Genomic DNA, 16,454 nt, shown 5'->3' with positions numbered 1-16,454 from the left:
CTGTTCGACTGGAACCTGTCTGGTTGGGGATTTGAACATGGGATGCCGGCTGCTGGGGTCGGGACATTTGCCAGCTCACCACCCGGCAGGTTTATTCCAGGTAAAGGATTTAGAGTTAGAACTAGACACATATCAAAAGCCAACAAGTGTTGGTGTATGTATATACACAGTAAAATGTCAGTTTGTATTTTTTATGTTTTTATGTATTTATTTCATGTATTTTTATATATTTATTTATGATTAAGTACAAGCACGTATTTCCCAAGAACATTACAATGTTTTGAGTAAACAATGAGAGTAGACTGAAGATGAGAGCACAGCCAATGACAGTCCACCCCGGGAAATTTGAATGTTGAATCTCCCGCCCCGGCCCATTATAAATAGAGAGCTTGTCCATATGGTTTCAATTATCTGATGAAGAGGCATGTTCCTCGAAACGTATTTTATTTTACGTCATGCAATAAAGTAGTTTAAGATTTTAATACTACGACTCCATCATCTCCTTGAAAATTTTTGGAAAATCCGCTCAGCGCCGGACACCAGAATTTACTTTTCTAATAACATAAAGCTGAGCTCACAGTAATGATGAAGGTCACTATCCATGAATACACCTATCGTGGCATCAAAGCAAATGGAAAATACAAATCCCAGCCTCTTGCCTCGTGTTGGGTATTGACTCTAGGTGCATACCAGTGCCTAGCACAGTCAGGAGCGTTCTTAGTAATGGCTGAGTAGGTGCATGCCCAACCTTTCTCCATTTTTAGACCATTTTCAGACCATATGCTAAACTACTCCTTTAGTTGCCAGACCATTTCTTTTTACACTTACACCAACTCAGTGTGCTAAACCACTTCTATACTGTGTGTACTGTGTGCCAGACCCCCCCCCCCCCAACCCAACTGTTTATAAACCATCTTTACTATGTGCTAGATCACTACTTTATATCACATGGATGAGACTGATGTTGAAACTTAACTTTTATTTATCAAGTAAAAATAAATTATACTCCTCCACTGAAGCCAAAAGCCATAAGCTTATTGGTAAGATATATCATTTACAAGGGGAGGGGTGGTACAGTATTTCAGCTCTCACCGCAGAATCACAGTGTGAATGATGTGTTTTACCGTAAGCTTCTGGCTTGAGTGTTGGGTATAATTTTTATTTACTGGACATAAAAGTTACGATCCCTGTAAAACTATTTATTTGTTGGTGTTTTGTTAACTAGAAGACCATTACTGAAGCATGGTACTGTTATTGAATACTCACACAATCATGACTTGTTTTAATCATGATTTTTATCATAATTTTCTCAAAATAAAATTTGATTGTATTTTTGTCTACATATGTTTCTGGCTCATGTTTTTGTGTTTTGGTGGGCTGCTGATGTATGTGGCATTTGAGTCTTAATTGCTTAGTAGTATGTTTTTTTTGCACTGACACAGTTTTTTGATGGTTCCAATGATCTGCATGGGCATTCCATCGGCGCACCAAGACAATACAACTGTACAAGTTCCCCAGAGTCATAGTCTATCCTACATGTGCATACCCCAATTGACAAAGATCACTTTGGCCCAGAGAACATCTATTGCTTCTATCTACTAGAACATCGCTGACTGGAGAACTACATCTTCTAGTTGTCCCTTCATTAAATCTGCCATCTCCCTGTGGGTATGACATATAGAGTCAGTGGTCAATTATGCATATATCTTATCAGCCAATTATGAGCCAGAAAGTCAATGCATAAGAGCAGCCATGTTCAAGAAGTTCAGATGCTGCTCAGTCTAAATACTATACAAGTTACTGTGATGGGTAATATTAAAAAGAGGCCATAGAAGTATAACCTGATTGGGTTACATAGATAGGAGGGTAACAGTAGCTTTAATAACCATGTCTAATACCAGCTCTATATACAGGAAGGTATCTATGAACACACAGCATATAAGGCCTTAATATGGATTCCTCTGTCAACTTAAAATAGAAAACTGAATCAAGAGATGTTATGTTCTCTTTTCTGCTGTTCTGTGCAGATGGTAGGGCCAGAATGAAGTGTCCGTTCATTGATCCCTGCTGCCTGGCGTTAACAGTTCAGTATAGATTTGGTAATGTAATGATGTGGGAATATTCTCTAGAAACACATTGGTCCCCTTCTATAGAATATTTAGGGAATGTATTACCTATTGGTTTTATTTTAACTAAATAATGGAATCCCCCGTCATTTTAATCCTGCTAATAAGTGATCTCTACAGGAAATGTCAGCTTATTATGAAGCTTTGGTGGTCAGCATAAAATCTGCAAAAACTCGGGAAACATATATAAAAATATAATTCTGACATCATCGTTTTCTGATTTAAGTGATGCAGGTGGGATGTTAATGATATGAATACCAGCGTCTAACCAAAGCTCACCTCACACGGGTGACACCACTACTTCACACCAATATTACACTAAATTCCTCTAATGCGGTTTCTAAGCAACCTAATCATTGAAGAGTCTGAAATGGCCCCCTGTTGGCATAGTAATAGATACTATAGAAATTGTCTTGTCAGAAATTAGATAGATCTTACACAGAACACTATTTATGGTTACTTAATAGTCAAAACTATTCAGCGTACAACTTTGAAGATGCTCTATAGTTTCCGTTCATCAACACATTTAAGACAAAGTAGACAGTTCTCCCCTAGACACGGTTCCAACTTTGGATAAGTTTGTAATGAAGAAACAGTGGGATCATTTAAATAATTTAAATTTAAAGTATACATATCGATATGAAGCATAGACTCTGAGCAGGATCAACCAGGTCGACTATATGTCCCTATAGCACACGGGCTCTGAGGATAAAGGTAATTTTCTTACCTTGATCCTCAGAGCCATTTTTGTGAACCTTGTAGTTTTTTAGATATGCAAACTAGGCAGTTTGAGGCCTGGACCCACCCCCAGTGCACCGATCTGCCCTAGCTGGCCCGCCTTCCTAATGAAGATTCATCCGGCTCTCTGCAGTAATGTCACTCTGGCGCTCATTGGTCAGACTGGTGCACTGAGGGTGGTAGTCCAGTCCCCACTGCACCAAATCGCCTCATTCAAATATCAAATAAACTGCAAAGTTCCCGAAAACGACACAGAGGATCAAAGAAAGAAAGTCACTGTCATCCTTCAGTGCCCCATGCTCTATAGGGACGTACAGATCAGCAGGTTAGATGCTTCTAACCTGATGATAGTTTGCCTTTAACAGTACCCTATAATATACTGTCATCATTTCCTTCACCTGGACGAGCCCCCATATTGTTAATGCACTAGTGATGTCTTCTTCAATTTCTTTAAACCACTTATCTCGAGCGCTACTGAAAGGACTAATTGAAATGTATTGTAAAAATAACATTGAAACAAATAGATGAAATACATTTTCCTACGGAGTGACAAAGCTAGACTCACAATACACAGTTACTGCGGCAATGGAAGAGGTTTACATAAGGACATATTTCTACACTCATCCTATTTTTAAAACCTTTCAGCTATAATTTTCCTGTGAGGACATGCTGTGAAAGTAAGGTTATTTGAAAATAATGGAATTCTATAGCCAGGATAGGGTACTTACTCTCTAGTTACTTGATTGCCTACTTGTATAGGAATATTTGTATTGTCTCTGCACAGTTACTATCTGTCCTATGTAAACATCTCACATGTTGTCTGTCTATCTGCGGAGTCATCTGGTAGACATGTGGAGCTGCATATTGAGGCCAACAAAAGATAATTTCACCGAAAAGACTTTAATCTAATGTGCCTCTCAGCAGCACAAGAAGAAGGAGTCAGTTCAGGAGAACTAGTTGACCCTGTATTGGAGGGAGCTTCACACCATGCTGGGTCACTTTAAAAAATAAAATGGCTGGAGAAATAAGATTTTTAAATATGCCTTGTATAGAAGATCTGGAGAGGACATGGCCTCCAGGAGCCTCAGACAAAGAAAACTTTTAGTGTTATCCTCTTTATTGTTAGTAAATGCCCTTGACAAAAGATATTTTAGAATGGAATTTATTCATAGTTACAGAGCCATTAAGAAGGACACATTTTGTGACGGGATTATCCATTCTTATGTAAATGGGGCTTTATCATTACACATCATCACGAAAAGTTATGCAAATTGGTAATTTCTAAAATTGCTAATACATTGTATCAGTAAATAACAATTATCATTGTTTACTTATAGAGGCTGAGAATCCATACACACTAAATACTCCTCACAACTGAGGATTTTCTTCTTCTGTTCTAAGGGTTTGCTAGAAAGTAAAGAAAAATGCTATGAGACTGGAGCCTAGGCTATTTAGATTATAGGGCTTCAAAGGCTGGATATGTTAAAGGGGAACTATCAGCAGGTTAGACAAATCTAAATTGCTGATAGCTCCCTATTGCACAGAAGACGCAGAGGAGGAAGGTATGTCTCTTACCTGCTGATAGTCCCCATTTAAAAAATGACCTCCGCTATGGGAAATATAAGGTCTGTATGTTTTTACTCTTTAAATTTAGACAGCAAGATGAGATCTGGATAATAGTGATGAATTTAAAAAAGTTTATAAGAAAATTGTATAAGTAACTTTCACAATGTTTAGTCTTATTTTTATAAGATTGAAAAACCCATCAATATGAAGGAAGCATTAGTAGGGTATGTTCACAAAGGTATAACCCAGGTAGATTTTAGAGCGGAAATGTCTGTTTATACCCTTAAAGTGTTAAAACAAGAGTAGCAGCAGAAAAGTTTTTGTTTTTTTCAGAGGACTTTTTTTCCGACCACTACGTAATTTTCTCTACAATAGACAAGGAAGTAGAAAGGGGAACTGCAAAAAATAAAGTGGCCTTTAGAAAAAAGGTGGGAATAAAAATACCGACAGATTACATTACAGGGGGTCCTAGGAAAACTTTCTTATCAGCTTATTGTCAGGGGCACCCATTTAATAAGTAAAAGCTAGCCAAAGTAGAAAACCCTTTTAACATTTTATCTGGGGCCTTTGTGATGTTTTTACAAATCCAACAGCTTCACCTATCAATCTTGGGTCTTCCCATCTCAACAGAATGGACTAATCCAATATGTACATTTGCATATGTAATATCAAGTATCCTTACACCCTTCAGGTTTTATGATGTAATATTATAAGACTTTTATTGGGCCCTACTACATCTTAGCGTGCCTCCAATATAAGCTTACACAATTTTTTTATGTTGGATTAAGCTTATTATCCTCTAAAACATTGCTGCTAGGGAAAAATGTCTTCAGAATACAGTACAATCAAGTGCCAGGTGAGCTGCTCACACTGCCAGCCTGGATGGGATGTCCAGGCTTCAAAACTAAAGGGTGCGATAGTAAAGATGAACTGGAAGTGCTGCGGCCGCAATGGTAATCGGAGGCTGAGGGCTGCCGCTATACTGAGGGAGCCACTGCTGCCAGATACTCAGAGTAATAACCAAGTGTCTGGCAGTGGGGCGGTCCCCTGAGTCTGGCCGCAGCCCTTTAGCTCCCAATTAGCAGCGAGCTGCCAGTTCATCATTACTGCACCGCACCGCACCATTTAGTTTTGCTGAGTGGCCCAGCCGCCCAGCTGAGGTCCTTCAAGGCCGATTAACCTGCATCTGTCCCAGTCCCCAGCAGCTCCTCTTACATCTTTGGCGCAGGCAGTGTGGTACAGAGACACTGCCTGCACCGGATGTGACCTGCAGCTCCTCTATCACTCACCTGCATGTCTCTGTACCATGCTGTCTGTGCCGGAAGATGTTAGAGGAGAACGCTTGAAGTGAGAGGTACGGATGGGGAGCAGTACAGGTGTTTTTGTTTTGAATTTTTTTTCCAGTGGGGGCACTGGAATGCTGCATACTGTGGGGGGTATTTCAGAGAGAAGTGGAGGAGGTTCCTTACTGGGGGGGGGCACCAATGGGAGAGTAACTAGGATATGGGGCAGAACTGGGAGGGGTTGGCTACTGGATGGTGCCCTTATTAAGGCCCAAATACTTTATGGGGCACCATTGTGGGGGGTTGCTAGTATTTGGGGGAGTACTTGGAGTTACTACTGTGTGGGGTGCCTTTGAGGGGATTTAAAACTATATTGGGCACTACTGGGGGGTTAACTACTATATAGGGCACAATTGGGGGAATTAGCAAGTATATGGGACATCATTGGGAGGGATTATCTACTATATGGAACACTATAGGGGAATTAACTACTATTTGGGACATTACCTACTACAACGGGGAAATAATGGAGTAGATGGAATTTTTTCCGCCCAGTACAGTTGGCGCAATAGGTGCAGGGAGATTTGTATGTGGTCTGGTGGGGTTTGTGTGCAAGGGTTGCTTTTTAGTGCCAGTACAGGCCTGAGCACAATTACAAGGCTTCATAAGGCTCTGCTAGATGCAACAGGCTCCGTCTATTGCTCATTTCAATAGAATAATTAAAATTACAATTTTTTATTCCATTTCTTCTCATGTTTAAATATAAAGTAAAAATAACAAACAAGCTGAGAACTGACAAGCAGGTATCATATAAAATCTGGATTTTTATTTGTTTCTTTCCATAACAAAGCAGATACTTTACATCAATTTTATAGTTAATAGTAACATGCGGAATGAATGTATCACCGGATGAAGTGCATGCTTGACCCATGTGCACAGCTCACATATAATTTCCCTCTGTTACAAGACTAAAGCCATGAACGTTATAAACCTTTTACTGCAAACAATTCTTTTTACGCCTGATGGGTCTCTTTATCTATGATTTAAATTGTTTACTCATTGTATTATTAGACCTGACAATTTATGCATGACTGGTGGTACACATCCAGCAATAAGCACTAGTATATGATTTCAATACTTGAAATGAATATGCTAAACTCCTCATTTGTCAAAGAACAAAATAGGAAAATAAGGTTCAGAGAATCAAATCAGAACCCAGGAAATGAACCAGTGCAAATCATTGTTCAGGCTGAATAACAAAATGGAACTCCCCTACATGCCAGTGCCCGCCTCTGACCCCCCTCCGCATTACTCTTTTCTATATCTCCTCGCTTTTGCTGCTAAGCCCATCGGTTTCTATGTACTTCTATATAGTGTCCATTTTTATTGAATGGGTTCCGGTAAATGATAAGACACAGGCTTACTGTACTTAAGGAACAAATGGGGGAAAATTCAGGAATGATGAGAGGATTACAAAAAATGTTTCAACTAATAGAACCGGGGGGTAAAATAAAGACACTAAGATGAAAACAAAATAGTGTCATGAAATTACATATGGGGTTTTGATGGGCTTGATTTTACGTCAAAACTCACCATCTCAAAACCACTTCTTTTCATCCGCCTGCAGGACTTGAGGTAAGTGCGTATGCGTTTTCTGGCACGCTCTTGATACTCAGGGAATTGTCGCCTGCATGAGTCAATGATTGCCTGGATCTTTTCTTTGGGCTGCTTAGAGATAGGGACCATTCGGTCCAAGTTTTCATCTACAAACAGCCTGACAAACATCTGTTGGTAAGAGGGAGACAGAGGAGAAGGGGTTGGAGGACTGCTCTTGTCTCTCATCTTACTACCATAGATTCTTGATTGGAATAGATACTTTGTCATGAGAAGAAGATGGTTGGTAAAAAATAAAATAAAAAAAGCATCATCTTCCTAGGCAATATACACATCCTTACGAAGATTTCTCAAGGCAGCAGGTAGAAGCAAAAGGATTAGCATTACAAAAACACATAAAAAGCCCATAAAATAAAAAAAGTAGTAAACATTGCTTTATAGTATGACACATTCCGTCATTATATAATTCAAAGCAAAAGCATAAACACAAATATTCTTAAAACACACCAAACATATAAAACGAGCAGCACAACACAAAGCTCTAGTCTAGCTATTATCATGGGGAGTCCATAAACGCAAACAAAAGAAATTATCGCAAAAACTAAAGAACAAACATAAAACAGTGTCTACAAGAAGGCACAAACCACTCGCTGAAGACGTCATCTAGACTCTTAATGAAGACAAACACAGACAAAAATTGAAAAAAAAAAAATATTTTTAATTATTTTTTATTTGTCTTGGTGACCAGCTTTAGGAAAGTTAGTAAAATGTGGACTGGTTATGTTTAACTATTGAAAGGCAGGAGGGTCACAAAATCTTAAATCAAAGTGTTATATAGCTAAAGGATCTATTCACATAAAGCAAGGAACTGTAAGCCAAGCAATTATGTAGCCAAAAGCCAGGACTTTAAGGTCTACAAGTCACTTATTTACAGCGGTCTGCAAAAAATATTGAGAAAAAGAAAGAACTAAAAATATAATATATTTCTTTCACAGTTGCTAAAAACAATTCCTAAGCAAACTGAATAGAAGGCACATTGTAAAAGCTGTATATATAGCTGTATATATTCATATGGATTCTGGTAAAGCAAAACAAAAGCAGCATGGTGTAAAAAATAAAGACCCCAACTATGCAGTCCTGCTAAATGTCCAAAAAATATGCAAGGTTTCACCTCCCACTGGAGTCTTACAACTGGAGAATAGTACAGCCACAGGTTCATACTCCTAGTACCCACAATGGCACAAAAGTAGAAGATTTATGCTTCTTTGCTAATAGAAGCACTGAAAGGACAGAACAGACTATGTTCACACATAGTATAACAATGGCTAATGCTTGGCAACGACCGTTGTTACACTGGCCGAACACCAGTAGGTGTTTGCATGTTCCTGCGGCTGTCAGGGCTCTGACAGCAGCAGGAACATTTATTTACATATGGCCCATTTGGGGTGTGTATGGAAATCATTTGATTTCCATACACACTACGGATGAACAGACTGCATCTTTTTGTGCATGGAAGAGTAATATTGGCTGGTGTTCGTGGAACAGCAGCCGTTATTAATTGACATGATCATTCTTTTGCACGGCTGCACCGAACAACGGCCATTGTCGGCGCAGTGTGTGCATGGAAGGGACGGCATTGCATTGATCTCATTGAAAACAGCGGCTGTTCGTTTAAAAAAAGAGTACATTGTGTGAACATGGCCTTATAGATTATAAATCCCCATCAGACACTGATTGACATATACTCACATATACAGAGAAGCCTGTAATCATCATCCTGGGGGGGGGATTCATAATACTGGACTCATAACTGGGAGCTCATTGTGTATCAGTACTCCTATAAGCCAAATGGCTACCAGGAATATGGGCTTGTAGCTGTAATATGCTACCCTTACATAAGGCAGCTTAGTAATTTGATAGATCAAAAATAAATGTTTTATGATTGTCTAATAATAGATTATATGTAAGGTTGTGTCATAAACCTTCTTCAATCTGATATATTTGGCCTTATGTAGATGCTATATACATTGCTTGAGAAAGAGTCCACATGGAGTTGAAACTTTGCACCAAGAGCTAAATAAAATAAAAATTTTCTCTACTCTAAAAACTTTTGCTATCCTAATTTTGGATATATGCATTCTGTTATCAGAAAGGTGATCTATGAAATAAAACGTTTCCCCCCCCCTTTTTATCATCCAGCCTGCAAAGACTATGAAGAGTGCAAGGCAAATAACTATATATGTTGGATCAGATGAAGTACAACTTAGCTACTGCCTATAAAGTAATCTGATCCATGTAGCCCAGAAAAAATTAAACTAAATCAGGAAAACTATACCCCATAAGCAAAATTCTAGTAGGGTGCAGGCATGATAGAGACATTTGTCCTGTGGGCTTGTTGTCACAATAACTTACATTAAAAGCTTTCAGGCGTTCTGCCTCCACTCCGTCTGCCTCAGTAGCCTTCTCAACATCCTCATGGTCATCGTGGTCATCTTCATCTTCATCGCCCCGATTTAAAGATAAATCTTCACCACAGCCACCTACGCTCTCATTTTTTCCAGAGTCATAGCTGGAGTAGCTATGTGCTGGAGACTGTAAGAAAAGGAAGAGATGGATCAACTTTATTAGATGAAGCAATTCCTAACAAAGTCACAAATTCTCTCATAATATACATTCTTAAATGCATAGACTCTTAAATTCTCCCTATGAGTTATTCAAATAGTAACTCTTGACCTCTTCTATGCTAGTTCTTCCTTTTACGCAATTTTTTTTCTATAGCTACTGTATTTGCTCAAAAGAAAAGATGATTTCATGGGACTCTATGGAGTTGTCTGTGCTATATGTGTTTAGATGCTGCCAACCATTTGTTGTGATGTGAATTACAGCCTAAGGCCATGTGCAGACTACGTAACAGACCGGCCGTTCCGTGACCCGGCCGGGTCACAGAACGGCCGGTCTCTGAAAAGATCATCCCGGCCGGTACTGCAGTACCGACCAGATGATCTTTGCAGTCGCAGAGTTCCGATGCGGGCGCATCCGTGCGCGCTCGCATCAGAACACCCCACAGCACACTATGGAGCGTGTGGCCGGAGCCACTGACAGGGCAACAATACCATCATACTGTGCCCATTTAAATACATTGGTTTTGGTTAAAAGCAGGACAGGATCTCCATGAGCAAGAGATGCTTTGTGTAACCGTTCTTCGCTCGGGCCAGTAGATAAGGATCCTGAATAGAGAAGACTACTCTAATAACTCTGAACATGACCTGGTGGGCACTTTCAGACAAGCATGGCCCAATATATTATATAGAATATTGTATTTTATTATCTTGTTCATCTTGTGCAATGAACCTTCTTATAATTGGAATAATTTACTTAGTAATGATAACTGTAAAACCGCACTATTGAAAAGAATTGCCATAAAATTAGCGATAATAACATTCCGCTGGTAAAATCAGCACAATCCATAAAATTAAAAACTGATCATCTTTTTGTGTGCAGACTGTTCCCGCAAAATATAGCCAGTCTATTTTCTCTCCTAGCAGCTTTTAGCACAATTAATCAGGTTGGAGGAATTTTATACAGCTAGGGGGGCAGGCTCAAGCTGTGGGGCTTATAATGATATTTGTGCAATCTTGACTCTGTGAATGGGTACTTGAATTTATGGACATCTTAAATGAGCTAATGAGATATATTTATATGAGCTGTCTGAAGAGACATATTAGCATGCTGTGAAATTTTATTGAGGAGATGGAAGGATCTGTTATGCTTACTTCCTATTCAGCAGGTCATTTTATTCTTACCTTTTCATTATAGTCATCATTTACTTTATTGTTTTTAAACTAATAGATTCCAGCTCTGATTTATAGTATGAGATGGAAGTGACTTCTTTAATGGCAGGTTAATAGTTCTTTTTGTTAAGTTCTGCCTGTTAGGGGGCATGCACTGGAAATAGTGATAGCTCTGTGTATACTGGTTAAAAGAAACACTGGAGCAGATTTACTGATCAAAATGTGATTTCTGCCATTTGCCACATTTATTAAGTGTTTTCAACCTTACTAGACAAGGGGGTGTGGCTTAAAGAAGGCCTATCAGCAGTCCAACACCTTGTAGGATTCCCTGATTCCAACAGTGTTTTTAATTCCTTGCTACACCCCCGGTTCTCAAGAGACAGAGATTACTATTTGGCTGTTTACCTGTACTTTTCACTGAATAATCTATGTTTAGACCAAACAGTAGTTAGCTCATTCTATTTACCAGAATAATACTTAAAAAAGGTTGGACCATTAGGCCATACCCCTTTCTATGAAACAACGCCCCTTTCTAAACAAGCTACACACCCCTTATGTTCGAAAAGTGTTTTAAAACCATCTAAGGGTATGCGCATATCCTTATGTACTTAATACACTGCAAATTTCATGATTTGGGTATCATGTGGGTATTTATATAAATAAATAGCATGAAATCTATAGCGAGCAGATTAAAGGGAAACTCCAGTGATCCCATTAAAAAAAAATCCACAAAAAAGATATAGATGCACTTACCGATCCCCCACAGATGGTTTGACATTTCCTTGTCTACTCTGCCCCTAGCCCCAGATTAAAACTTTTACAAAGTATCCCAGTTTTACACCATGGCACCTGGCCAGGTAACTACATCTCCCAACATGCCTCCACCTGAGAGCCAACTGACAAGTGTTCACCTCATCTTGTAGTATCCGTGCACCACTGGCTCTGCACAGTAAACAAAGTGACTATCTATCTATTATCTATCCATCTAGATCAGTACTTATCAATTTCAGTCCTCATGGCCCACCAACAGGTCATGTTTTGAGGATATCCCATACAAAGAACATCTGTAGTGATACCTGATGCACCTGATGCATAATAAACCTGAGTATAATTATATCACCTGTGAAATACCAAGGAAATCCATAAAACATGACCTGTTGGTGGGCCATGAGGACTGGAATTGAGAAGCACTGATCTAGATAAATTAGAAATATTAGAAAGAGGAATGAAACAACTGTGTTTCCTTTCACCCATACTGCTCAGGAGATCATTGGTCTGTTGGTTCCTTGACCAGGTGCTCACTGATTGGGGTGATGTCAGTGGTCAGCCGGGTTACAGGTGAGTTGTTACAGCCTGCCAGGCAACAGAAGAGACAGAGACCATGTGACCTCTGTCTCAGAATGGAGGGGGAGAACAGAGGAGTTGAGACAGATTGGACCAGGCGGTGAGGATTTTCAGCTGAGTCAGGATGTGCTGCAGAAAATTCATGCAACAGAAGGCTATTGCAAACAAACTTATATTATTGGTCGGGATTGAACAAGGCTAAATCTTTCTTAGGCTGAGTTCTCCTTTAAGTATACGTAACCTAAGATTGAACCTAAGATCAAAGATGAACATTCAGGTTATGGGAAACATCTAAGTGCTTTTATATTTCCCCCATGAGGACATCTTGGAGACCCTGACAAGCAGATCAAACAATTTCTTATTTTTCTTTAAGCATGTTAGCATCCTTACAGGTCATCTGCAATGTAAGGATCAGATGCTGATATCAGGGGCACCTAGATTTGAGGTATTGTAAGTATACTGCCCTTACTACTATTAACTGCATATTTGCATACATATAGCTGAATCTTGTTTCGTAGATATGCTGACTTGATTATTATATTTTTGTGGGTAAAGGGAGAGCAAAACCTGTGTCTCCATTCCCCTCATCCTTTTGAGACTCTAGCAACCCCTTCAGATTGATATAGACAGTAACATATGCCGCCCACCCTTACACCCAAGTTGTATATCAGACTCTGCAGACAGTATACACTACCTGCATACGCTAGTCTGCTTTCAGGGACATTTCTTCCCACTATATATCAAACAAATTGTGATCACTACCTGCCCTCACTTATTTAGGCCTTAAAGAACCTGATTCTTCTATACTACACATACTGTTACTTTTATAGTGACTATCTATCTGATATGAGATTTCAATAGGGAACGTGAATAAAGTGGTAATTTCAGTCCCTGCATGAAATATTCATACTATGTACAATAAAGTACTTTTAGTTCCACATTTATAGGCCCAGGATGAATTAAAGAGATTATCTAAATGCAAATAGATGCAAGTGAGTATCAAGCATCTGCTGGCCACACGTTCAGCATATCAACCTTTTTTTCTTTTTGTTTGGATCCTGCAAATATTGGACTAAATCCAGAGTTTGAGATAATTATTAGACTGGTAAGGACTAGAGTAAATTCTACACCAACAGACCCATAGAATTAAAGGATTTCGCTTAGATGTTAGTCTTTGATCCCTTAAAGGAGAAGTCCGGGCTCAGACTTTTTTTCATAACAGTAAAAGTTCCAGTGCTGGGGTCCACTGTCATCTGCTTCGGTTTCTGGTCTCAAGACGCTTCTAGGTCACAGTGGGGACCAAGGCAGGCCCCCGCTACAGCTGCTGGCTTGCTAAATGGGCCTGACATGTCACGTCCAAGTACAGGGAACGGCCAGGGAGCTTAGTGCATGTTATGTTCACCCACCTCCTACTCAGCTGTTTTGAAAAAAAAAAGTCAGAGCCTGGGGCTTCTCCTTTAAGTCCTGTAAGTTGTAAGGTGTGGCCTGTTAATGAATTGGACTTTGTTTTTCCAACACAACCCATCCCACAGATGCCTAATTGCATTCAGATTTGGGGAATGTGGTGGCCGTGCCAACACCTTGAACTCTTTGTTGTGGTCTTCAAACTTTTTCTGAACAATTTGCTCACCCACCCCGGTTCCTGGTCTCCAGCCGCTTCTAGGTCAGAGTGAGGACCTAGGACGTAACGGAGCAAGTCAGTGGCCAAGGCAGGACCCCGCCAAGGCTGCTGGCTGGCTTAGTGGGCCTGACATGTCACGTCCAAGTGCAGGGGATGGCCAGGGAGCTAAGTGCATGTTATGTTCACCCACCTCCTACTCAGCTGTTTTGTAAACAAAAAGTCAGAGCCTGGGGCTTCTCCTTTAAGTCCTGTAAGTTGTAAGGTGTAGCCTGTTAATGAATTGGACTTCTTTTTTACAACACAACCCATCCCACAGATGCTTAATTGCAATCAGATTTGGGGAATGTGGTGGCCGTGCCAACACCTTGAACTCTTTGTTGTGGTCTTTAAACTTTTCCTGAACAATTTGCTCACCCACCCCTGTGTTTTGGTAAAGGACAGGGATCAGCTTGGGCACTATAGCTGGTTTGAAGCTTTGCAGCCCCATAAGCTGTGTTGCTCTGTGTACTCGGACGTCTTTCTATCAGCTTTTATCTGCATATTATCCTTTAGCAACACTTCTGGTAGCATAAACCAGACAGGCTAGCCTAAGTCTTAGACGTCCATGACCCTGTCTCCATCTACTAGCTGACCTTCCTTGAACACTTTTGATAGGTATATAGTCAGAGAAGAATGGCACAGCACTCCAGAGGTTGCAGGTTGCTTTAAAAAGTGCCCAGCGATATGGCTGAAAAGTTGCATTGCATTCATCATGGGTAATTGCTAGAATGCTGTGATATTCTTCTTAGAATGTATGTCACCCTGGGCCAAGGTTGGCACCCATTACCTCCTGCTACTTATTTCTGCATGTTTGTGAATGTATGTATGTATGTACTGTATGAATGTATGTATGTATGTATGTATGTATGTATGTATGTATGTATGTATGCGTAGTGTTGGGAAATATAGAGAAGCTCTTAAAACACAACTTAATTAAACACTAGAAGCTACACCTCACGATAAATACTGGAAGCAGCCTTTACTTTAAGGATTTTATTCAGTCTCCTATGGCTTTGTGGATTTTTGGAATTACCATACATAATCGACATTATCTTTCACATGCGGAACACTGACATTTACCACACATCACACTTTCAAGATAACTATGTTGAAAAATGATTTGAATGATAACTCCAGAACTCCAGCTGTTTCATTTCTGAAGCTACGCACATCTATCATATTTAGGAGATGATATTGGTCTTGTACAGAATTTAGTCTGCATTAGGACATAACTATATCACGCTTTCTGATTCTACCCACAGCTACTTGTTTGTATAGCAATCTCCAGTTTTAATTGTATTACGGGTAATTTCCTGATATCTGAGCATTAGCAGATCCCAGCTACAGAATGTGGGATACTGGATTCAAAACTTCCTTCCACTACTCTGCTTGATGCGTTTTATGGTAACTTAAGAATATTTAGGGTGCCAACTGCAAACTGGGTCATAGCGACTGTGGGTGCAGGTAAAGAAGGTAAGAGGCATGGAAATTGTAAATTGTGCACTGAAATGGCACATATTTGCTAGTGCATATACAGGAAATCATGTCTTGTGTTTGACAGAATTTATAGATATACACAAACAGACTGGAGCTGATACATTTACTTCTATGGAAGAGGATTCTGGACATGCTCTGTGACCTGCATAGAGATGATTGTGCAGGAGGGGAAAGGAGCTGTAACCATCACCTATTCTGTATGGCCTTTTCCCATCCAATACCATCCAATCTATATAGTGGCATTGCCATTAATTGTTATTCCATCTGACATTATAGTGGGAAAAGTTTTCATTACAGAATAGAAAGTGTGAGTTTATGATTAGGCTTAGTGTTCACGCTGGAAGAATTTAGGAATATTTCATAACATAGATTCAAAATTAGAAAAAATAATCAGCAAAAATTCTTAAAAAGTATAGCTAAAAGAAAAATGGAAACAATAGGTTATTATGTGATGACATATTCCTTTAAATGGGCATACATGTTAGGAGAATCTCCTTTTAGTACTTGTTTAGTTGGTGAGTGTATGTAAAGACTTAAAGTCAACGTATGTATCGGGAAAAGTGCTGGTGCATGGCCTGAACATATTCATATGCCCCATTGTATTTCTGCCATTCACTGTGTCTATATGTGTCGTCCCAATAGTGCAGTACTGAACAGCTCAGTAGACTATGCTATACTTTCCCTTCTGGGAGAGATTCTGGCTTGGTGTATACCATAATTCCTAGTAATGTTTCAAGGATCTTTCTGGGTCAAACATTGACCCAGAATAGGTGTTAGTGACAAGCAAGCTTTTTTTCCTTTTTAAAGAAAGCTACTTTGCACACCACTATATATA

General features: G+C 39.6%; 1 protein-coding gene across 4 annotated transcripts in view; it reads right to left on the bottom strand.

Annotated features, from left to right (window-relative positions):
- Positions 1-16,454, bottom strand: part of NOL4 (nucleolar protein 4) — a 210,640-nt gene that overhangs the window by 28,443 nt on the left and 165,743 nt on the right. For 2 of the 4 annotated variants that reach the window (XM_069960053.1, XM_069960054.1), the window contains exons 7-8: positions 9,740-9,919; positions 7,307-7,498 (exon numbers count right to left, since the gene is read on the bottom strand). In XM_069960053.1, the coding sequence (XP_069816154.1) occupies positions 7,307-7,498; positions 9,740-9,919 (372 nt within the window). The remainder of the gene's footprint in view (positions 1-7,306; positions 7,499-9,739; positions 9,920-16,454) is intronic. The other 2 variants (XM_069960056.1, XM_069960057.1) reach the window with 1 other exon arrangement.

The sequence above is a fragment of the Dendropsophus ebraccatus genome, chromosome 2 (assembly GCF_027789765.1).
Source record: "Dendropsophus ebraccatus isolate aDenEbr1 chromosome 2, aDenEbr1.pat, whole genome shotgun sequence".
NCBI lineage: Eukaryota > Metazoa > Chordata > Amphibia > Anura > Hylidae > Dendropsophus > Dendropsophus ebraccatus.
The sequence above is the reverse complement of the archived record's forward strand: the minus strand, read 5'-3'. Positions and strand labels throughout refer to the sequence as shown.